Source organism: Myotis daubentonii, chromosome 17 (assembly GCF_963259705.1).
Source record: "Myotis daubentonii chromosome 17, mMyoDau2.1, whole genome shotgun sequence".
Lineage (NCBI taxonomy): Eukaryota > Metazoa > Chordata > Mammalia > Chiroptera > Vespertilionidae > Myotis > Myotis daubentonii.
Window position 1 is genome coordinate 42,464,827 of NC_081856.1, and position 25,258 is coordinate 42,490,084.

Below are 25,258 nucleotides of genomic sequence, written 5' to 3' on the forward strand. Positions count from 1 at the left end.
AAGAACTGAAATATGAATTCTCAATACTTAAACGACTTTGTGAAATTAGGAAAGGGGGTGGGGGGAGAAGTCAGCGGAAAATATTCCGCGAGCCCTTGCGTAGGGGTGTTAAATTGTGGCTCAGGCTGCTCCCCGCAGCCCCCGCGGAAGACTGAGGTCTATTGACACTAACCGGGCGCGGGCGGGGGAGCGCCTCCCTCCGGGAGGGACATTCCCCGGCGGACGGCTGACGGCGGGCAGCGGACGGTGGCAGGACTCGCCGCCCCGCCCGGCCCCCCTCTCCCGGAGCCGCCCATCCAGCCGGGGACCTGGAGGACAGAGGCATGAATACGTCATGGTGTGCGAAATCCCCAAGTCCAGCATCTTCCTGCAGCTCAGGGGCAGCCGCCGGCTCCGGGCGACCTGCTGCGGGGGCCGCGCTCCGGGACCCCGGGACCCCGGGCCGCAGGCGGGCCGCTCCCGCACCCGCGCGGGGTGAGCGTGTGCGAGCCATCGGCTGCACCCGAAGCCGCCCGCGCCGGCCGGGTGGGCGTGACGCCATGACGTAGCACGCGGGCGGCGCGGGGGGCGGGGCGGGGGGCGGAGGGGGCGGGGACAGCGGGGGCGGAGGCAGGGCGGGCGGGGGAGAATGGCAGTTGCGGCGCTGGTTCCCGGGAGCGGCCGTTGAGACTGAGCTGCGGAGGAGGAGCTGGCGAAAGCGGCCGTCGGGACCCCTCCTCTCCGTCCCCCCGCCCCGGCTGAGAGGCGCCTCGGCGCGTCTGCGGGACCCTCCTCCATACTTCCTCCTGCTCCGCCGCCGCCGCCGCCGCCGCGAGAGGGGCCTGCTGGCCCGCCACCCGCGCCCGCCGCCCTGAGGAGTTGAAGGTACGGGAGGGGACGAGCGGAGGCTACGCCCGGGAGCGGGAGGGCAGGGGCGGCTCCCGCTTCCGATCCGAGGCGCTCTGGCCCCCCGCTGCCTCCGCGCCCCTCCCCGGGACGGAAATGGATTCGGAAATGCCTCGGGAGAGGCGCCCCCGCCGGTGCTCCGCGCGGGGCCGGGGCCGGCGCTGGCCCGGGGTCAGGCCTCGGTCTAGTTCCGCGCCCGCCGCCCGTCCCTGCGTTGGCGCCCGGGTGGCCGCGGCCCGGGGCGGAGCGTGGGAGCCGCCCGAGCCCCGTGCGGGCCGTCCGGGGGCGGCCGCCCTGCGGGGGGACACGGCGGGCGGCGGGGGCGGAGCGCATTCCTGACGGGTGAAATCGACTCTAACGGGACCCGTTTCCGGGCCTGGCTGCAAATGGGAGCCGGGGCCTGCGCCCCCCGACTCCCGCTGCGGGGGCCCGAGGGGGAGAGAGGCCATGCACCGGGGGAGGCTCCTGCGAGAAGACCGCCAAGCGCTTCCAAAGCAGAAATTCCACCGATGGAAAGGGTGCCGTCTTGGGGTCAGGCGTGTGTTAGGGGTGCCCATCAGGATTGTCTCCCTCCTGCCAAACCTTCAGGGAGTCCCCAGCCTTCCCCCAGCGAGGAAGGCCACTATGTTTAATTTGCATTTCCCCCCCTGTCGTCGGAGTTCCCTGCTACCATTGTTCCTTCCCCGTCCCTTAATGGGAAGAAAAGAAGTTTAGGGTTCAGTAAGCCTGCGACAAGGGCAGTAAAAAAAAAGAAGAAGAAGAAGAAGGGGAGAGAGTGGTTAAGGCCGTAAATGGAGGAAAGGAAGGTCTCGCCCTGGTCGCTGTGGCTCAGGTGGTTGAACGTTGTCCGATTCCCCGTTAGGGCACCTCCCAGGTTGCGGGGCTTTGATCCCCTGTCCGGGAACATATGGGAGGCAACCCGATCGATGTTTCTCTCCCTCCCCGTTTCTCTCTCTCCCTACCCCTCTCTTTACAAAAAATACATTTTTTTTCTTTTTTTTTTTTTTGGTAAAGAAAGGTCTTATTTTTTCCCCATTGCTCCTTGGAGGTAGAAATATACGAACGGTGCTTATTCTGGTTTTCATTTATTATTCAAAATATTGCAGGACGTTATGTTCCGTTGACGTTGGAAAGGACAGCGTTTAAGTGCCGCTGCAATGTTCAAACCAGGTTGGCTGGAAATGATCGTTTGAAATGACAGTTTTAGTAAACAGTGGAGGCAGAAAGCAACCCTTTCCTGTGACTGATGGCCTTAAAATGTTTGTGATCTTTCCTTCCCGTTTCACTTTTTGCGGCTAAGACCATGGCTGTCTATTTATTTATATTAGTTGAACTTGATTTCTTGACCCTTTTGATTATATGAAGGGTTAGTATTCCTAACTTTCATTTTCAATTTTGTCATCCTAATGCAAATCTTTCTACTTCTGCTTATAACCCAAGCTATTACCACGTTTGTCTGTTTATACTTCCTTAACACCCAGCTGTCCGAACTGAATCAAGATGTAAATATTTCTCTATTTAGAAAGTGGTGCTGATCTATTAACTCTTATTTTCAAATGTTCTGTCCTTGCTACGTGGTTAAAGGTTTAGAATTAAGTCTTAGGACATAAACCAAATTGTGCAACAACAATAAAAACTTTTATGTTAGTTTAATATTCTCCTTTTTATTACTGAAATGTAAATTTAATGTGTCTTTGGGAACTATATTTTTTAAATATATTTTTATTGATTTCAGAGAGGGAGGGAGAGGGAGAGAGAGATACAAACATCAATGATGAGAATCATTGGCTGCCTCCTGCATGCCCCCTACTGGGGATCAAGCCTGCAACCTGGACATGTGCCCCTGATCAGAATCAAATACAGGACCCTTCAGTCCCAAGGCCAACCCTGTATCCACTGAGCTAAAGCAGCTAGGGCTAAGGGAACTATTTTAATGTCACCTCAAGAAGTCCTTTTGAGAAAAAAATTACATTTGGCAACCAATGTTAGTGTATTTTTTCAGTTTCTCTTACTTCCCAGAGGATTCCTGTATGATTAACTTTTAAAACTGCAATATTAGAATCTAATGAACAAAATAAACTGATGTACAAAATAGATCCAGAGACATGGAAGTGTGCAGCAGAGTGATGAATCTCAGAGGGAAGGCAGGGATTAGTGGGGGAATTTATATGCATACATGCATGGCCTAAGAACACTGCAATAGTGTGGTGAAGGCCTAGGGGGTAGGTTATGAGATGGAGGGGGTCGATGGGAAAAAAAGGGAACATCTGTAATACTTTCAACAATAAAAATAAATTAAAACAAACAACCTGCAACATTATTTTAGGATTTGAAACACAACCCAAGTCCTAGTCTCTGAACAGTAAGTAGCTACTTGAGGCACTGTTGCTTCGTTTGATGGATGCCTCAATTGAGAGTTAGAGTTTATATGTATAAAGAAGAGTGTATTTTACTGTCATCTAGCCAGTGTTGGAATCTTTTATTTTGGTGTGATTTGTAGAATTTTGGGTGCCTTTTTACTTGACTAAATGAAACCATATTAGTATATGCTTTTAAAGATACCTCAGTAGCTTAATAGAAAATAAATGCATTTTACAAATTTGAAATAGGGGAGTCACAAAGTAATGTTTTTGCAGTTGTGAATGTAAAGCACTTGGGGTCACCTCTCTTTTTTAAAAATATATTTTTAAATGTATTTTTAAATATATTGTTTTAGAGCGAGAGGGGGGAAAAAAAGAAACATCAATCAACTGCCTCCTGCACATGCCCCAACTGGGGATTGAATCTGAAACTTGGGATGTGCCATGATGGGGAATTGAACCTGCCACCTTTTGGTGTATAGGACGACACTCCAAGCCACACTGGCCAGGGCTGAGGTCACGTCTCTTTAATGGGATCAGGTTGAAAGATGCTATTTGTTTTTATGGGGTTGTTAGATGGAATTAGGTATAGGTAATTTGAAGCAAACTTTTTTAACATTTGAAAGAATTTTGTATATTATAGCAGGCTCTTATTTTATCTTAAACACGTATTTAGATTTATCACAGAAATTCTTTGGTTTCTAATAATAACACCCCTCCCCCACACTTTTTCTTTTAATTTGGAGGGCACGGAATCTTGAAAAATGTAGTTTTCTGAGTTTTTCAAGGGCGAGAGGGAAGATAAATATTTGTGAGAACATATAAAAGTCCCTAATCGAGTGTAGGGCATAGAGCAAGGGCATATACACATGAATTCCCTCCTTATATTTCTTCTCCAATCGGGTTATAAAGGAAATGTTAGAGAATTGTGGGATGTTTTTTGTTTGTGTGTTTTCTGATGTTACTAAAAAGTGACAATTGATTGTTACTGGCTGATTTCATGCTGACTAAGCTATATGCTCTTTGATTGTTGAAGCCCATATAAAAATTAGGCCATTTGGGGCTGAAGGTTAAGAAAAGTCGAATTTCTAAATTTATATTTGCACATTCTATTGTATTTGGCAAGCTAGCACTAGTAGAGTTTAATGCTGGTCTGAAAGGACCCATGATCAAATATGAAATAAATTTAGCTTAAAGATTTTGGGTTGATTCTCCTTTTTAGCAAACTGCACTGCATCATTATTAATCTGACTAGAGGCCCGGTGCACAAAATTCATGCACTGGGAGGGCGGGGGTCCCCCAGCCTGGCCTGTGCCCTCTCACAGTGCAGGAGCCCCGCGATCTATCACCCCAAGAGGTAGCCCCCACCAGCCATCCGGGGCTCCTCGATGGATTGCCACAAAGAGGTAGGCCTGAGCCAGGGCTCCCGCCTCCACGCCACACGGATCCACGGGACCCTAAGGCCTAGCAACACGGCCTTGCCCACCCGCGCACAGCCTCCTGGTGATGGATTGTGAGGGTGTGATAACCATTTGCATATTAGCTCTTTATTATTTAGGATTACTTATAGAGAACAGTTAAATTTTCCTTAGGTGATTTTGTTTCTCCACTCAGGAGTAGATACTATTTTTCTTCAGCTTTTTTTTTTTTTAAGTCATAAAATATCAGTTCTTTGTTAGCTGGCAGAAGATGTATAACCTTAAAACAACTATCTATGTAACCATAGCTGCACAACTAAAGATTGATGGTTAATAGTCTTTTGCTAAACACATCTGTATTTCAGATGGTGGTAGACTTCAACCAAAATTGGCAATAAAATCATTTTGGGTGTTTATAAGTTGGATACTAAATTTGTTTCTCAATACCTATTATATGTCAGTAATACTTTCTGTATTAAAGTGGGAAAAGTTAGCCCCTTTTCAGAAAGTCGTTTTTGAAATCCTGTTTGGGAGAGTTTTCATATGTGAAAGCCTCAGCAGGACAAAACTGATGAGTTGTTTTAGCTCTCAAATAAGTTTGTACATTGAATTATGAAGCAAAAGCCCGTTCAAAAGCACCATAGTTTGTTTAAGCCCAGAAGAAACTCAAAACTCAGTCTTGGGTTCAAAAAAACTGGAGTTAGCCCCTTAAAATTATGTACACTTAACATTTTCCATCTCTGCCCTTCTCTGGAGACCCCTGAAAATATAAATAGCCCTGCTATAATGTGAATAGTAGGCAGGTTGCCAGTTGATGAGACAGACACTCAGGTAGAGGTGAGCCATAAGAGGGAGCAAATTAGTTAGAGGCAAGGAGCAAGAAACCAGGAGAAGCCCAAGGGGTGTAGCACAGTGATTGAGCATCAACCTGTGAACCAGGAGGTCACAGTTCAATTCCCAGTCAGGGCATATGCCTGGGTTCAGGCTCGATCCCCAGGGGGACATGCAGAAGGCAGCTGATCAATGATTCTTTCTCATCATTGATGTTTCTATCTCTCTTTCTCTCTCTCTTCTTATCTGAAATCAGTAAAAATATGTTTAAAAAAGAAAAAAAAAGAAACCAGGAGAAGCTATTGGGAATGTGATAGTGGTAGGCTTCTAGATAAATATTATATAACATAATATATCCTAAATTAAATTATTATGCATTATCACAATGAGATAACGTATGTGAAATGTGCCATAGAAGTGTAGGTAATAATATAAACTATAATGGCAGGGACCATTCTCTTTGCTCACTCTTAAGGTCTTTGCATAAAGTCTGACAATAATAGGTGTTTAATAAGTATTTGCTAACTGAGTAAAGTCCATATAATGTATCTATTTCATAACTTGCTCTATGTTATGTATATCCTATATAATAAAACCCTAACATGCAAATCAACCAAACAGGGGAATGACCGGTCACTATGACATGCATTGACCACCAGGAGGCAGACACTCAGTGCAGGAGCTGCCCCCTAGTGGTCAGTGCGCTCCCACAGGGGGAGCACCCCTCAGCCAGAAGCTTGGCTCACAGTTGGTGAGCGCAGCAGCGGAGGTAGTAGCCTCTCCCGCCTCAGCGGCACCACTAAGGACCCCTCGGGAGATGTCCACCTGCAGGGAGTGGGCCTAAGCCAGCAGGCGGACATCCCCCAAGGGGCCCCAGACTGAGAGAGAGCACAGGCCAGGCTGAGGGACCGGCCCCCCCCCCCCCCCCCGTGCATGAATGTCATGCACTGGGCCTCTGGTAATCTTAATAAAAGCCTAAGAGACCTTTATAGCAGAACGACCAGTTGCTATGTTGCACACTGACCACCAGGGGGCAGACACTCAATACAGGAGCTGCCCCCTGGTGGTCAGTGCACTCCCACAGGGGGAGCGCCACTCAGCCAGAAGCTGGGTTCACAGTTGGTGAGTGCAGCAGCGGAGGTGGTAGCCTCTCCCGCCTCAGCGGCACCACTAAGCCAGAAGCTGAGGAGCAGCAAGCAGGCGGGCGGTAAGGAGCAAGGGGTCCCGGACTGTGAGAGGGCACAGCCTGTGCTGAGGGACACCTCCCCTCCCCCCGGGCACAAACTTTGTGCATTGGGCCTCTAGTGTGAGTCATAAATGTAATCTAAGGTTTTCTACATCACATTAAAAATAAAAATAAATAGATGAAATTAATTTTCATAACATATTTAATCCAGCATATTCAAACGATTATATCAAGGTGTATTAATGAATGACTTTACAGTCTCTCTTTTTTTAAAATTGGTTTGAGAGAGAGAGAAACAAAAACATCAATGTGAGACAGAAACATGGGTTGGCTGCCTTCCGCATGTACCCACAACCTGAGTATGTGCCCTGACTGAGAACTGAACCCGCCACCTTTTGTACCAGACAATGCTCCAACCAACCGAGTCACACCTGCCAGGGCAATGTTCTTTTATTCATACTAAGTCTTCAGTCAGTATGTGTGTACACTGGGCAGCATAGCTCTAGGGGCATTTTGTGTGAAATGTTTTTCCTTTCTACAGAAAGCTTTTTCTTTGTCTTTTGATACTCTTTTTCTGATTGACATGTCTTTTGAGACAAAATACAGAAGCGCATATGTCATTTAGCTGGAATTATTTAGTTGAATTGACTGTCAGGATACCTGACTTCTCTCAGTTTTACAACTTCCCCAAAATGACTATGCCTGACTCTCTTTCTCTGAATATAAAATGAGGGAGAATGTGCTATCATCTATATCATCTATTTCACTGGGTTAGTATAAATTATATCTTTGAAACACTCAACTACTAAAGATTATTACAAGGAGGTTTTTTCTTCACTATTAGTAACTTGTCATAAGGAGTCTCAGAATAAAAACAAAAGGAATAAACTCCCCATGAGATTACCACATATGGGATCCTGTTACCTCTCACATTGGAATCAGTTACAATGCATAATCAATACACGATGCTCTTGAAACATATAGAATCAGGAGAGGTAACTAGGCTGTTCAAGCATCTTGTATTGTAATTTCTTCTGATCTTCTGATTTTAAATTTCTAACCTATTTCAATATTGCCCAAGCTAATCTGTCCTTCAGGTTTGTTTGTATGAATAACTGCCACTTCTTTTATAGGCATCCTTAAATTAAAAATAATGAAATAAAGTTCTTTGGAAAGAGGATGTGGGGACTGATAAGTGTATATTAGTGAGCAAAGTAAAACGATCCTTTAGAAAAGCCTATCATCACAGGATATGTGATGTATATGTATAGCACAATGACTAATTCTGTCCAAACCAAGGTTTGCTCAGTAAGCAGCTGTATATAGCCAAATCGTACACATAGTCAAATCAGATGGATAGCTCTTTATAGTCATACCCTTTAAATTAAAGGGTATAGTCATACCCTTTTTGATTATGGATGAACATCCTTTAGGGTTTTTTTTGTATAAATAAAATATATTCTAATGATGTCCTTAGAAAAATTATCTAGAATCAGGCCCTGGCCTGTGTGGTTCAGTTGGTTTAGCACTACCCCATGCACAAGGTCACTGATTTGATTCCCAGCCAGGTTGTGGGTTCAGTCCCCAGTAGGGGACTTGCAGGAGGCAGCTGATGTTTCACTCTCTCTCCCTCTCCCTCACCCTTCCTTTCTCTCTAAAATCAATAAAAACATATTTTTAAAAAATATACCTGGAATCATGTTTTAGGTTGAATGGTAGCCCTCAGAAAGATATGTTCACAACCTAATCCCTGTGAATGATACCTTATTTGGAAAAATAGTCTTTGCAGGTGTAATTAAGTTAAGGATTTGAGATGAAAGGGTCATCTTGGATTATCTGAGTGGGTCCAAAATCCAGAGATAAATTGTCCTTATTAGGGAAGAGCAGAAGGAAATTATATGCAGAAGAACAGAAGACACACAAAAGAGGAAGAGGCAATGTGACCGTAGAAGCAGAGATTGGAATGATTTGTGCATGAGCCAAGAAATGCTTATAGTCACCAGAAGCTAAGAGGCGAAAAACATTCTCCCTTGCAGCCCCAAACCAGGACTATGAGGAAATAAATTTCTGTTGTCTTAAACCACACACTTTGTGGTAATTTGTTACAGCAGCCACAAGAAACTAATATACACTCAAAAGTTTTTATTAAGCCAAAGGTCTATGATTACATCTGTTTTATATCCTGCATTGTAACTGTCAGAGACTAGCCTGCTTGAAAACTTTCTCATGTCATCATACCCGACATTTTGCCCTGTGCTTTTTCTAGTATTTCCTTATTGTTGCATCGTTTGCCCTGCTGAACAAAGAAAGCTTGGTATGAACTAGCCAAAATCTTTGTTTCATTGCAAAAATTGAATGAGTAATGGTTTTTCTTTCTGTAGTAGCTTATTTTTTTTGTAATGGATTGAGTAATGAGTATTATTTGTAATGAGTATTATTAAAATCACAAAGTACCTTTTTTTTCTACCTCCCAGTCAAGAATAGGTAAATGGCAGGTGTGTGTTTGTAAAGCTGTTTAAGAACCATCTCTTTGGGGAGGCTTTGGAGCATGTGGGAATTATTTATTCTGAACTATTAGTTTCTGTTTGTGGGAGATCATACAATCTTTAGGATAGAGCTCAAGGCAGTATATTTGAGTCTTGGTAAGCATTCACTTTCCAAAAAACTTGCTGGAAACTGATACTTGCCTATGCCAATAAGCTGTTGAATCAGCCCCTCTTCCCCTACTAATACGTAGTTGGGTTGAAGTTATTTATCCCGTTTTTAATAATAGACCACTCAAGGTAGATTTGTCACTACTAAGCATAAGGCTGAAAACATTAGTTACATTTACTTTAGAGAAATTCATGTACTATAATGATATCTTCCAAACGTCCAAGTGGCTGTCTCTTCATAAAAAAGCCATTTCAGAGCCAACTTTTTCTTTATTTATTTCTGTAATCCTTTCAACAGTTTTATCCAGTAAATGGTTTAGTTACATGTATGCCATACCTTATGCTGGATTCTTCACATATGTTATTTTATTTAACCCTAATGATCCTACAGACTATAAACATTATTATTATTTCTAGTGTACAGTTGAAGAAATTGTCTTAGTAATTTAACCCAGTGTCACACAGCTAACTAATAAGGGTCAGAGACTGAACTTGAACCCAAATATTGTGATTCCAAAGTCCATGCTTTACTCTCTGAATAAAATATATGCTATCATTACCCATATCCGTATAGTATTAAAAACATTTTTCTCTCCAAGCTACTCTAAATTTTTACCTCAGATTATTTCCTCCTACTAAGTAGGTAAGATAATTATGTCAGAAACACACAACCCCAAAATCTCATAGTGGAACACAATTAAAGTCTATTTCTTACTCACACGAAGAACTGTGTAGATGACTCTGGTGTCCAGATTCTTTCCATCTTGTGACTCAGCTGTCCCCTAATGCCTGCTTAGGGTTAACCACTAGAATTACTACACTTAGCCAGCCAATGGGAGAAGAGAGAACTTGAAGGATATTTAAAGGGATGATTTGGGGACCAGTTTTGGAAGGGCCATACATTATTAGTATACTCCCATTGCATTGGCCAGGACTTGGCACATGGCTGTATGTAGCTGCAGGTGGAATGGAAATTAGTTCTTCTATATGCTCAGTAAGAAGATGAAACAGGTGAGTGTATAACATCTCTGCCACAATTGTGTTTTCTCTGTTTTACAGATGATACTGAGAGGTGGTTACTGAACTAAAGCCACAAAACCACTTGGTGTAGCTATCCATAGAACCCAGATTTCCTTACATCTGCATATAATATGCTCATGTTTCTGAGGAGACATTCAAATGAAAGACATTTAGATTTTTAGCACCATAGTTGGGTCTCATTGGGCATCAATTATTTTACCTCTTTGTGTCATTATATTTTAAATATATATATATTTTTTTATTTGAGAGAGGAAAGGAGAAGGAGAGAGATAGAAATATCAATGATGATAGAGAATATTGATTGGCTGCCTCCTGCCTGCCCCCTATCTGGGATCAAGCCTGCAACCTGGGCATGTGCCCTGACTGGGAATCAAACCTTGACCTCCTGGTTCATAGGTAGATGCTCAACCATTGAGCCACAGCGGCGGGGCTGTGTCATTATATTTTAAATAAAGATACTATTAATTGAATTAGGAAGATTGAAAAACTTAAAAACAGTTTTCAGTGATAGTTGCCATTTTAAGTGAAGATGATATAGCACTCTAATATCTTTATGTACATGTTTATAATCAACTGTCCTTTGAGAATACAATATTCACCTTTTTGTATGATTTTGCTTTATTTAATATAACATGTGATGCATTACTCTAGGCCAGTGGTCGGCAAACTCATTAGTCAACAGAGCCAAATATCAACAGTACAACAATTGAAATTTCTTTTGAGAGCCAAATTTTTTAAACTTAAACTATATAGGTAGGTACATTGTTATTAACTTAATTAGGGTACTCCTAAGGCTTAGGAAGAGCCACACTCAAGGGGCCAAAGAGCCGCATGTGGCTCACGAGCCGCAGTTTGCTGACTGCGGCTATAGGCCATCTGCAACTTCATGTTTATTCTTGCATTATGGATCTGAGACATTTGTTTCCAAATGAAAGTTGTTTTTTAACTTTCCCAATAACTTAAATCTCTGGAAAGAGCTGCAACTTCAAATCTTAATATAATAGAAGTATGTTCTAACTGAGCTAATAATTGGTACAGATATGAATATTGTATGAAGGTAGATTAGTGAGAGCAGAAAAGATTTACAGAAACTGATGTTAACTTTTACTGGCAAATTAAAATCTAATATCTCAGCAGTAGCAGTTAACCTTTTGTTATACTTTAGACACCTTGGAAAATCTGTTGAAAACTACTGATTCTATCCCTAGAGTATATATATATTTTCACAATTTAGTTAAAGGTTTAGAGATTTCATGGATTTCTCTGAAGCTTACCCATATATTAGCTGTTATTTTAAGTATTGTTATCCTCCAAAAATTTATTAAGGTGCCTATTATATTTTTACTTTAACAGGCTGTAAAGAGAGATGTTTAGTAAGCCAGTTTTATAAGAGAGTCTGTCTCCTTAATATTATTTGGAATGCAATAATTATGCCCAGGGTCTGCATTGCTGCTATAACTGAATATGGCGGCTATATTGTGGACTAGATTTATTAGAGGAAAATACAGCATTTCCAAATTTGTGGTTGGTAAGATGAATGACATACTTACTTAAAATAATTTTAAACATTTAAATAACCTTTTTTGAGCAATAGCAAACTTCATTATAATGAGCTTAGTGATTTACTACTGTTCAGAGAAAGTCATATATGGAAATCCAAACAATTTAATGCCTCAAACTTCTCTTAATGAGACGGGTTCAGATTTACAAAAGCTCTATTTACTTTGTGCCAAAGTTAGCTTGTGTGCCAATACATCATTTCTAGTACATCACTTCTAGTTATGGTCTGATCAATGGATGGCTTAAGGCCATTAATTTTGTTTTTTGGTAGTCAACTGCAAAATTAAATTGGACGTAACCAAATTTAATTTGATAGGTGGTTCTTTGCAACTCTCTGTATAGGAGGTGCTGGATAGATGCTTTCTTTTCTCACTGCCCCAGAAACTTAACACTAAGAGCAGAACCAAAAAAGTAAGTCAAGTTTTAGGATTTCCCCCACTGTTTATTTTCCAAGCCAAGGCAGCTGCTGCAGCTCTCCGCCTGGCTGCAGCAGGTCCCAAAGAGAAATCAGTGTCTCACCACCAGCTCCTCCCCACTTCCAAGGGAGACTCCGTAACATATACCCTTGACCCGATGCAGTGCTCTAAGAACAGAATGTCTCCCACTTTTCTGTACTGCACAGTTCCTTCCAGTTATGAGACTTTTGAATTTTGAATCTTTCCCTACCTAGGGCCCATTCTTACTTCTCATGTACCTTCCATTCATAATTGCTGCTTGCAACTAGCATCACTAAGATGGGTTCGAATATGGCTGAAAATGAGTGACTGGAAACCCCATAGGCTGCAAGGATGGTTTCACACGGGCAGGCACATTGCAAAAAGACTGCATCCTGCTATGAAGGGCAAAATCCACCAATTCTGCCCATCTGACCCTGTCCTCTGAGTCCGTCTGTGCCTGGGCAGTGGCAGCCTATAAACAGAACACACGGGGCTGGACGGGGGGCGGATACATAATTTAGTGTCTACTTGTATTTTACTGCTTATTTCTGTTTTAAATGAGAATGCAAACTTACTTTAGTATTAGTGGTTCTTAACCAGAGTATACACTTAAATTACTGAAGAACATTTTCAAAGCATACAAGCTCTGGACCCCATTTTCACTTTGATTGGGTGGTTCTAGGGCAGAATATTTTTATTGCTTGTGAGGTTCAACTAGGGTTTTTTTGAACTATAAGTAATAGATGCTCATGATTGAATTTTAAACTATTCTGGTGGCAGAAAGTGAATACTAAAGATTGTTCTTCCTAAGGCAGCCATTAGTTATGGTTTTGTAACATTTTTTCCAGAAATTGTGTACATATGTAAGCCTGTGTGTGGGTGTTTTTTCCACAAATGGCTCATACTATTTTGCAATTGTCATTGTTCACTCAGCATTATATAGAGAGATCTTTCCATATCATTGCAGATAAATTATGATTGGTTCATTTATTTTTACCAGTTCCCTATTGGATACAAGTTATTTCCAGGTAAGGGCTTTTCTTTTTTTCCCCTTTTTGTTTTGTTTGCTTCTGTCAACAAGGCTAAAGTGAATTTCTTTGCACAATATGTCTTGGAACACTTGTGTCATATTTCTTGAAGGATAAATTTTACATGTAGGATTGCTGGTCAAGAATATTTCTATTTTGAAGTTTAATAGATATTGTCAAATTGGTTCCCCTAAATTGTGCTGATTTGCACCACTCTCAAGAGTATATGGTCTTTGTCAATCTAATTAATGCAAAGATGGTATCTAATGTTTAGATTTTCATTTCTCTAATAGTGATTATTGTTGAACACTATTTCCTACCATCATAATTTTTGTAATTCTTTTTCTCCAAACTTCCTCTTTGAATCTTTGCTCATTTTGCTATTAGTTTGGACTTTTACTTATTAATATGTAAAAGCTATTTGCATAGTGAGGCAATTTGTTTGTTGTTATACATGTTTTCCCGGTATATCGTGTATTTCTACTTTATAGTATTTTCTACCATACAGGAATATTAAAATTTTAGTATTCAAATTTGTTTTCTTTTGAAGCATATTTGTACATTTTAAAAAGACTTCCTAAGTAGAATAGCCATATGCTTCAATTTGCTCCTGTTACCCTAGTTTAAATTTTAATAGCTCTTTCATTCACTCTTATAAGGTTCTCGTTTGGATAATAAATTATATGGCTATCACATTTCTAAAAGTGTTGGGGAATGTTGGGGGAAGGTGGAGGAATTGAGCAAAAAAGAGAAAGAACTTATGGATAGGGACCACAGTGTGGTGATTACAGCGGGGAGAGGGTTGGGTGGAGGTGGAAAAGGGTACAGAGGGATAAATGGTGACAGAAAAATAAACAAATAAAAGAAAGGGGAAAAAAGAAACATACCTCAGGTGATACTGATTAAGTGCCACCAGTTTTATATTTTCAGTGATAAATTCTTAGGACAAGGTCCCCGAGAGAGTCCCCCTACAATTCTGTTCGATATCATTGTAGGGGAGATGTATCCTAGAACAGAATTGTAGAGGGAGTCTATTCCGGGGACCTTGTCCAATATGGATATAGATATGGGTATAGATATAGGTAAAACCCTGGAGTACAGAAAGCATTTTGAGATGTAAAAGAAAATAAAAAGACATATAAAGAAGAAAATTTGGCAGAATTTTCTTCACAATTAATGGGAGAATACTGCAAATAATGGGAAAATATAAACTGATGGACATGAATAAAGTTTTCCTGAGTAAATTTTTTTCTAGATTTTTGTGTTGGGAAATCAATATGACTTTCTCCAGAATATGTGTGGATATCAGAAGTTGCTTTTTTTTTTTTTTTTAACCTTTAACTGTGGTATAATGATCATCCAGAAAAGTGCATTAATCATGTTTGTAGGTCAGTGTTTTATCACAAACTGAACATACCTTGGTAACCACTACACATGTAAAAGTTCCCTTTTTGCCTTCCTGCAAAAGGTAACTACAATCTGACTTCTGACATCATAGATTAGTTCTGCTTGCTTTGAACTTTATATAAATGGAATTATATAACATTCTTTTGTGTGTGAGAGATTCCTTCTTGTTTTATGTATAGCAGTATTTTGTTCATTTTCATTGCTTCTGGTATACTGGAGTGTGAATATATTTTATTAATGAAAATGTGGGTTGTGTTCAACACTTTTGCTTATAATAACTAATGCCGCTATGAATATTGTTATGCATATCTTGGATGCATGTATGCATTTATTTCTCTTGTGCTCTCATTTCTAGAAGTAGAAAGGGACTATATATATATATATATATATATATATGTGTTTAAATTTGGTAGATACTGTTAACAGTTTTCCAAAAGTACTTGTTCCATTTTTTACTCCCACTAGCACTCCACATTTCTACTAATAATTGGAAATGTCAGTCTGAATTTTAGCCATCCTACTGGGTATAGTGGTCTCTCAATATGGCTTTAATGTGTATTTCCCTAATGACAAATGATGTTGAGCACTTTTCCCTATCCTTTTGTGAAGCGTCTGTGCAGTCCCTTACCCGTTTTTCTATTGGATTGTCTGCTTTGTCTTACTGATTTGTAAATGTTCTTTCCATGTTCTGGAAACTAGTCCTTGCTAGTAATATGTGGCAGATGACTTCTCTCACTCCCTTAAAACTGTTTCTTGATTTTATTGTATCAAATTTAGTAGTCCTTTTTTAATGGTAAGCACTTTCATATGTTCTATTCAATAAATCTTTATATTGTAATAGTCTCTTCTATGGACTCCTAGGAGCTTTACAGTTTTACTGATCCCATTTAGAATTATGAACTATCTGGAATTGAATTTTATGTATGGGTGAGCTATAGGTCAAGTTTTTTTTCTCTTCTCAGATGGCAAACAGTAAAACAGTACTATGTTGTTTTGTTTTTGAAAAAGCTATTCTTAGTGCTTAGCATTGTCATCTTTGACATAAATCAAGTGGGATATACATGTTGGATTTTCTGTATCGTAACTGTTATTTTCATTGGTCTTTGTGTTCATCCTTATAATATACCACACTGTCTTTTTAATTATTGTAACTTTATAATAATCACTAGAGGCCCGGTGCACAAAATTTGTGCACTGGGGGTGAGGGTGTCCCTCAGCCCGGACTGCACCCTCTCGCAGTCCGGGAGCTCTCAGGAGATGTCCGACTGATGCCTTAGGCTCCCACCACCACTTCTGCACTAGCCAGCCATGAGTCCAGCTTCTGGCTGAGCAGCGCTCCCCCTGTGGGAGCAAACTGACCACCAGGGGACAGCTCCTGCGTTGAGCATCTGCCCCCTGGTGGTCAGTGCATGTCATAGGGACTGGTCATTCTGCTGTTTGGTCTACTTGCATATTAGCCTTTTGTTATATAGAATTATACTTGGCATTATAAGAGCACTCCCCCTCCAACACACACTTTATTTTTCTTCAAGATTGTGTAAGTTGCACTCAGTCCTTGTATGTACCTGTGCATTTTATTGTCCATTTTTTTAAAAACTCCTAAATCAATGGGGAATCATTGAGGTCTGATAGTTAATGATAAAAAATTTAATAAGTTCAGTTCAAATCTAAAGCCTTCTAAGATTAGAGAATGTCCTTGTTCTTTTAGCATTGGTTTTATATTCTCTTGTAGACTACTCAGTAAATTAGCCTTACTTAAAAAACAAAACAAAACCAATGGTTAAGAACATACTTGTTTGAAATTTTGTAGTGAATTTTTAAGCTTATTTTAAAAACCTGTAGACTAAGAATATACAATTAAATGATCTTGGTGTTTTGTTTTGTTTTCCAGAACATCTATGATAACAGTCTTCTGTAAATCGAACTCTTTCAAGAATTCTCTGAAGGAACCAAGTAGGATTTTCGTACATCATGACTTAATCTGAATGCAAGAACAAGAAATAAGTTTTATCTCTAAATATAATGAAGGGCTGTGTGTAAACACAGACCCTGACTCACTTCTAATGAGCATTTTAGACATGAGTTTACATCGGCAAATGGGTTCAGATCGAGATCTTCAGTCTTCTGCTTCATCCGTGAGCTTGCCTTCAGTCAAAAAGGCACCCAAGAAAAGAAGAATTTCAATAGGCTCTTTGTTTCGGAGGAAAAAGGATAGCAAACGTAAATCAAGGGAGCTAAATGGCGGGGTGGATGGAATTGCAAGTATTGAAAGTATACATTCTGAAATGTGTACTGATAAGAACTCCATTTTCTCTACAAATACCTCCTCTGACAATGGATTGACCTCCATCAACAAACAAATTGGAGACTTTATAGAGTGTCCTTTGTGCCTTTTGCGGCATTCTAAAGACAGATTTCCTGAGATAATGACTTGTCATCATAGATCTTGTGTGGATTGCTTACGACAATATCTAAGGATAGAAATTTCTGAAAGTAGAGTTAATATCAGTTGCCCAGAATGTACTGAACGGTTTAATCCCCATGATATTCGCTTGATATTAAGTGATGATGTGTTAATGGAAAAATATGAAGAATTTATGCTTAGACGGTGGCTCGTTGGAGATCCTGATTGTAGGTGGTGTCCAGCTCCAGACTGTGGGTAAGAAGATTTTGTTAGATTTTTCTTGAATTAATATTTTTCTTTGTGGATAAAATAAGAATTATGCTGACTTTTATTCGAAAGAAAAATCTTAACATGTTAGGTAATTCATTCAATAGACAAATATATGTTAAGTGCATACCATGTGTCAAGCAGTGTTCACTGTTAAAGCAAGACACCTATCTTACTCATTTTGATGATGTCTGCATCACATATTCACTTAACACATTTTTTCAGAAGAAAAGGTTAAGGTGGTAGAATGCAAGATCTAGTTGTGGGCAAAACTGATTTTCCCCATCCATTTGGAGAACTTTTATTTTGAAGTAATAGGTGAAATGATCAGGGATTTTGTTTGTTTTTGGTGGGGGGAGGTCATTTATATAAATTGAAAAACCCTTTTGAAAGGTACTTTAATATGTGTCATAGTGTGATGTGTTCATGTTGGTGTGCGTAAGTATTTGCTAGTCTCAAGACCAAGAGGTTATATATTTCATTTCCCTCAAGTTTTTAAATTACAAATATCATTTTATCAACATTTAAAATAAGATAATTTTGCTTATATATTTTATTATGTTAATAGCAGCTTCTATTTATAGAGCATTTACTATGTACAGTTGTCAGAATTGGAAGAAATAGTTATATGCTCCTCAAGAATAATAAAAGCCGTAAACACTGGTTATGGTTTAGCATACCATTAGCAAACCAGAGATTATCTATAAGTAAGGATTTGGGAAAACGAGAATTTCCAAGATTATCTGTGTATAATCTCAGAGACCAGGCTGAATTTGAATTTATCAAATGACAATTTCAGGACTCATTTTTTGAATCATATCCTTTATTAAAAGCTTGTTGAGTAGCAAATTTTCAGATTGCATCTAGCCTATATTTTATAATTATATATGAGAAAAGTAATATGTTTTCAGCCTATGCAAATCCCAACTAATTTTCCGTGGTATCACTAGCACTTAACTATCCACAAGGGATTTCTGTGTAATATAAAGCATTAGAAATGTTATCTAACTATTTAACATTTTATGAATTTATTAATTGTGTGTGAAGAATTTAGAGACTACTCAGTATCAATATTGAATTATGCTCTTCCTATAACTGCAGGGAGCTTGTACTATAACATAAATAACAAAATATGTTAATGATACTGTCTAAACTGAGCCAACGTTGGCTGTGCTTTCAAGGTTGGCAGAAGCAAACTGTGGGACCCATGAAGTAGAAAACTCTAAAGAAAAAGATGGGAAGAAAATAGGGATAATGAGCAATACTTTTAAATAACTTGAGCAGGAGACAGAGGAATAGATTACACTTGAGTAATCACTCTTGATCCCATGGAACTCTGCACCATATTTTCACATTCATTAGAGTAGATTTCAACTTGCATAGCAAATTTTAGATTAGAAAAAAACAACTACTTGCAAATCACTGTAGTAAATACTCCTATAGTGAGAATTCCAATAGTGAGGAGCATGTCTATATATTGTTTTTGATCTGGCTTTCTAACGATCTTTTATGGGACCCTAGGATAAGAAGTACTTAATAGGTTCCTTTAGTGTTTAATATCTTTAAAAGAAAAAGTCTGAACATGATGGAACAAATGAAAAGGAGACTTAAACATCAGTACCTGTGTCTAGAAGAGGTTAAGACAATAAATCTAAGGGTACAAGCTCTCTGGTCACTGACTAGGTGTATTCTCTTGTGCTGGGTTGATTATGTCATATTAGATAATATCAATACTATCAACCTAATAGAACACAGTAGATAGGGCTGACAAGTTTCTAGTTTATACAAGAACTTTGCTTTAGGGCAATGGTCAGCAAACTGCGGCTTGCGAGCCACATGCGGCTCTTTGGCCCCTTGAGTATGGCTCTTCCACAAAATACCATGTGCGGGCGCACATATACAGTGCTATTGAAACTTCGTGGCCCATTCGCAGAAGTCGGTATTTTGTGGAAGAGCCATACTCAAGGGGCCAAAGAGCCGCATGTGGCTCGCGAGCTGCAGTTTGCCCACCACTGCCCTAACTGGTTTGGTTCAGTGGATAGAGCGTTGGCTTGCAGACCAAAGGGTCACAGGTTCGATTTCGGTCAAGGGCATGTACCTTGGTTGCAGGTTCCTCCCTGGCGCAGGCCCTGGTGTGTGGGGTGGGGGGCGGGGCTTGTAGGAGGCAACAATCGATGTGTTTCTCTCACATCGATGTTTCTCTCTCTGTCTCTTTCTCTTCCACTCTTCCTAAAAATCAATGGAAAAATTTCTTCAGGAGGATTAACAAAATTAATTAATTAAAAGATACTTGTCAGTTCATGTGTAGTTGTAAGAAATATTACCAAGAAATCCTGTTTATCCTTTACACAGTTTGCCCCAATGGCACCATTTTGCAAAGCTGTAAAACAGTATCACCACCAGGAAACTGGCATTAATAGAACTGCCAAATTTCCCGTTTTATTTGTACTTGTTTGTGAGTATGTGTGTGTGTAGTTATATACCATTTTACCTCCTGTAGGTTTATGTATTCACCACCATAGTCAAGGTACTGAGCAGTTCCATGACAACAAAGATCCTTCATGTTGCTCTTTTATAAATGTATCTACTTTCCCGTCCCCACTGCATCGCTGGCAACCACTCATCAGTTTTCCATTTCTAAAATTTCATCACTTCAAAATGTTATATAAATAGAATTATCCAGTATGTCACTTTTTCAGATTTATTTTTTTCACCAGCATAATTCTCCAGAGGTACATGTGGGGTGTTAAATGTACAGTAGTTAGTCTCTTTTTGTTCTTGGTAGTATTCCATGGTATATATGCACTATAATTTGTTTAACCATATACTTGTTGAATAAGGACATCTGGGCTGTTTTCCATTTGAAGCTATTACAAATAAAGCTGCTGTAAATATTTGTGTACAGGTTTTTGTGTGAATGTAAATTTTCATTTCTCTGGGAGAAATGCCCAGTAGTGCCCAGAACTTATTTTAAAGTGCCAAAAATATTAACTCAGATAATAGGAATTAGGGCTAGTCACAAATCTACTGTTCTCAGTCTTTTATCTGAAGCAGAAAACCCACCAAACTTTCTGTTTGAGCAATTCAAGGGTGTATACTTTTGGTACCAAAGACCACTTTTACCATGCATCTTAGAAGCACAATATGAGAATTTATATATAAATACAAGATAATCATCAAATGTATGAATTGGCACAGTTTGTCATTAACTGACGGGTGTTGCTAGTCCCTAGTTACGTTTTTAAATAGCTAGAGCTAGTTTTTTTTTCATTCTGATTTGAAAAGTAGCAAGTAATTGTAAATATCAGAAATGAAGAAAATTAAAACCCTAATATTAGGAAAAATGCTTTAAGATTTTTGGTGTATTTCCTTCTGGTATTTTCTCTGTGCACACAATAGAATTTGATAGAATTTTTATTAAATTTGTACTGTATATGCAGTTTAGATTATATATACTATTTGGCATCTAGTTAAAATTGCAAGTTAGAAGTTAAAATTGAACTTTAAAATGCTTTTTAGCCCTTTAAATGCCATTTATGAACTATTTTTTCCCCTCTTTTTATATTGATGAGGTAATGTTAGGACTTATAACTATTTGCTCATGCATAAGTAGAAAGCTTCTTCAGGAATAGCATTTAAGTGGGATAATATTTTTACTTAATGAATATCTCTTATATTCATTATATTCATTATATGTCACATTTTAAACTGTTTTTCTTGTTTCTTTCAAGATATGCTGTGATAGCATTTGGATGTGCTAGCTGTCCAAAATTAACTTGTGGGCGAGAAGGCTGTGGAACAGAGTTTTGCTACCACTGTAAACAGATTTGGCACCCAAATCAGACCTGTGATGCTGCTCGGCAAGAGAGAGCCCAGAGTTTACGCCTGAGAACCATACGTTCTTCATCCATTAGTTACAGTCAGGAGTCTGGAGCAGCAGGTACTTATGTCTAACTTTTTAAATAAAATATTTGACACATATAGAACACTAGTTATTTTAAGTAAAAAATACAATATTAAGTTCCTGTTCTCACCTGTTCTTTGATTTTACAAAAGTGTCTTCATGTGTTAACAGTTTTGTTCCAGAAGCACTCATTCTTTCCTATGGAAGATAGTGGTATTGAGATTGGAAAGATTTTAACAAAACACACACACAAAAAAGGAGGTGCCATGATGATTTATAGTAACTGATAGCAAAACATGGTCCAAAACTGTTGTTTATAAAGGTGTTTTATGCAAAGCCTAGCAGTATTTTTAATAAAATACTAATTTTGAATATGTTACCTTTAGATTGCTTCTAATTATGTAAATATCACAAAGTAACAGATTAAAACCAGTATCATACTTTGTGAAATACATTTTTTTTGTTTGTTTTTGTTTTTTGTGAAATACATTTTTTATTTAAAGATGTCTCATTCAATTTCAGGACCAAGGATTCAAAGTCATACTTTAAGTGGGGAGGACATTAGGAACTTTGGGCCTTTGACTAGCAGTTTAGAAATTACCCGAGGATCAATCTATGTATGAGCAATGTATGCATCTCATAAACCTCAAAATTTATAAGCAATTTTCTGAACATCTTAATGTTTTTTGAATAAAATTTCAAAAAAACTATTTTACATATATAGAATTTTCATTGTTTATTGGAATTTCAATCATTTATAGAAAAATTCTCATTTTTTCCTACTTAGATAATAGGAAAAAACTTGGAAAATACAGAAATTTGTCAAGAAAATAATTTATATTCCTACCAGCAGTGTATTGAGATAGTTATGTACTTTATGGTACAAAAAAGTCTTTTTCAACATTTAAAGTTGAATTTTAAAATTAAACATTTAAAATTAAATAAACTTTAAATTCAACATTTAATACTTTATATAATGTACATGGATTTTCATGCTTGTTTGCTGATTGACTTGTTTGTATTTCCTTTCCTCAAGATTTGGGGTAGAACTCAAACATTAGTAATAATTTGTAGTTAAGGGTCCAGAAATAATTCAGAGAGGACCTGAATATACCTAAACTGTCCTCTGGAGAGTCAGCTGTAGCCATTGAGTGGTCCACTTGGAAATGCTATCCCTTGTCTCTAAGTGCAGATGAGTATTTATTGGTTACGGGACACAAAGTTGCAGAGTATGAGAATAGACTTTAGACTCAGACTGTCTGGATTCAAATCCCAGCTTCTCCACTTAGTCTCTGTGTGGCCCTGAACAAGTTACTTATCTCATCTGCAAAATGAAGATACTAATAATACTTGTATCTGTAAGTTTGAAACATGTCCTGGCTTATAATAAACTAGAGGCCTGGTGCACAAAAATTTGTGCACTCGGGGGCGGGGGGGGAGGAGGAAGGTCCCTCAGCCCTGCCTATGCCCTCTTGCAATCTGGGACCCCTCGGAGGATGTCCACCTGCTGGTTTAGGCCCGCTCCCTGGGGGATTGGGCCCAAGCTGGCAGTCAGACATCCCTCTGGCAGCCCGGCAGCCCTCGGGGGATGTCCATGGGAGATGACCTAAGCTGCAGTCAGACATCCTTAGTGCTGCTGAGGAGGCGAGAGAGGCTCCGGCTGCCACCGCTGTGCTGGCAGCCATCAGCCTGGCTTGTGGCTGAGCAGAGCTCCCCCTGTGGAAGCGCACTGACCACCAGGGGACAGCTCCTGCATTGAGCATCTCCCCCCTTGTGGTCAGTGTGTGTCATAGTGACCAGTCATTCTGCTGTTAGGGTCAATTTGCATATTACCCTTTTATTATATGGGATGCTCTGGCTGTATGAGGTAGGGAAACGTAGTTAAACCAGTCTCCTGCTAGAGATTTGCATATGTGTAGACCATCATTAAGAGAAGAAAAATAAAAGACTAAGATGACTTTTGTTTTTAATTTTAAAATCAACTTTGTCATTCAGTCATCCAGATGAATGTTGGTCTTTCTCACAGTAGTCACCATGGGAGATTTTATGTTCATTTCAGCAGTGTTTCCTTGGAATGCCGTATTGATCATAACCTTTGATCCTGATACATTCACTTAAATTATCCCCTTATTGTCAGTGAGTTTTTTGGGTATGACCAAAAATTCCTTTGGAACTAAGACTAACAACTAGAATATCATATCAAGTTGAATCACTGGTTTGGAGTGGATTCAAAGTAAGATGTAACTATATGATCATGAGCGTGATTTTTTTAAATATATGTAAAGTAACTTTGAAAGTAATTATGAAAGAAAAACTTTTCCAAATGACTTGAACCAAATAGTAGCATTGTTGGAATAAATATAGTCTCTCAAAGTGATCATTAAAAAAAACAACCTTCTGACCTGGCTGTTGTTGCCAAGTGGTTAAAGCACAGAAAATATAGTATAGCTTAATGCTTGCCTCTTAAGAAGTTGGAACCATATACTTGAATTCAGTGCCTAGCACTATACAAATATAGCTGGCTACTAGTAACAGTAGAATAATTACTGGTTGCTATTTAAGTAGATGCAAAAGTTTAAAATAGTTGTATAATTTGAGATAACTCTTACTCTGTGTCAGTGATCCCTAAAGTTATGGGCCCATTTGATTTTAACTTGGCACCTTTGTGCAGCATAACCATATTACTATACATGAAGCATACAACAATAGCATTTAAATAAATGAATAAAAAGAACAAAGATGACAAATGAAAAACAGTCATGAGCATAACCAACAAATGGTTGCTATAATTCTGAAACCGTTTCCATTGTTTAAATGTTCATAAGTATGTAACTCTTCCTTAACCTCTTACCTCCTTCCTTTTATTCTGAGTACTGATTCTTTGGAAAGCCCGTCTCTGTGAACTAAAATACAAGAAAAAGGCTTGCTTTTCTGAAGATGTTTGTATTATTTGTATAGTACTTATAGTTGATGTTACTTAGAAGAGAGAAGTAAACTCAAAGTACTTTATTATATATATATTACTACTTCAGATTAAATATCAAATTGTCATTTTCCATTAGTATTCACTCACTAATAGGAATAGTATTAAGTGGAGATGGTTAGAGAAGTTGTAGATATGGAGTGTCACTCAGAAAAGACTACACTTTGGGGTAGGGAGAAAGATAAACTTTATGGCCGGGGGAATGTCAAGGGGAGGAAAAGGAAAAAAAAAATAGAAAGATAAACTTCATGTAGTTCACAGTTTATTTGGGGCTGTCCTTGGTTTTCCTCTTTTATCATTTTGTTATTCTTTGTTCTTATTATACTGCTGCTGTGTTTGAAAACGTTTACAATTTGAAAATTTAATGTAAAATATGCTCCTTTTCTCAGAATGGAAGAAAAAGTACTTTATATACTAAAAATAGTGGGCTGAAGCTATAGCTAACAGACTGTACATGATAAGATTTTTTGGGGCAGTGCTACAATTGATTATTCAATAGAAATTGTTATTTTTAGACCAGTTTTACATATTAAGCATGTCTATTTATTTTCCCAATAGCTGATGATATAAAGCCATGTCCACGATGTGCTGCTTATATAATAAAGATGAATGATGGGAGCTGTAATCACATGACATGTGCTGTCTGTGGTTGTGAGTTTTGTTGGTTGTGTATGAAAGAAATTTCAGATTTACATTATCTAAGGTAAGTATATTGAAGGAGCTATTTCCATCTGAATATCATTTTACATTATAAGACAAAAGGACTTTTTAAAGTGTTATTCTAAGCATTTTTAAATGGGATTATGGGGTCTTTTTTATTCTAGTTACATAAATTTAAAAGAAACCATATTATTGTGTTAGTCATTTGGGATTAATAACTAGTCAAAAATAGA

The 25,258-nt window shown here is 39.0% G+C and overlaps 1 protein-coding gene across 1 annotated transcript in view; it reads left to right on the forward strand.

The window, feature by feature from the left end:
- Window positions 1-605: 605 nt before the first annotated feature.
- Window positions 606-25,258, forward strand: part of RNF19A (ring finger protein 19A, RBR E3 ubiquitin protein ligase) — a 36,752-nt gene continuing 12,099 nt past the window's right edge. The window contains exons 1-4 of the mRNA XM_059672093.1: window positions 606-864; window positions 16,699-17,466; window positions 21,210-21,418; window positions 24,924-25,068. Of these exons, the coding sequence (XP_059528076.1) occupies window positions 16,793-17,466; window positions 21,210-21,418; window positions 24,924-25,068 (1,028 nt within the window). The 5' untranslated portion in view covers window positions 606-864; window positions 16,699-16,792. The remainder of the gene's footprint in view (window positions 865-16,698; window positions 17,467-21,209; window positions 21,419-24,923; window positions 25,069-25,258) is intronic.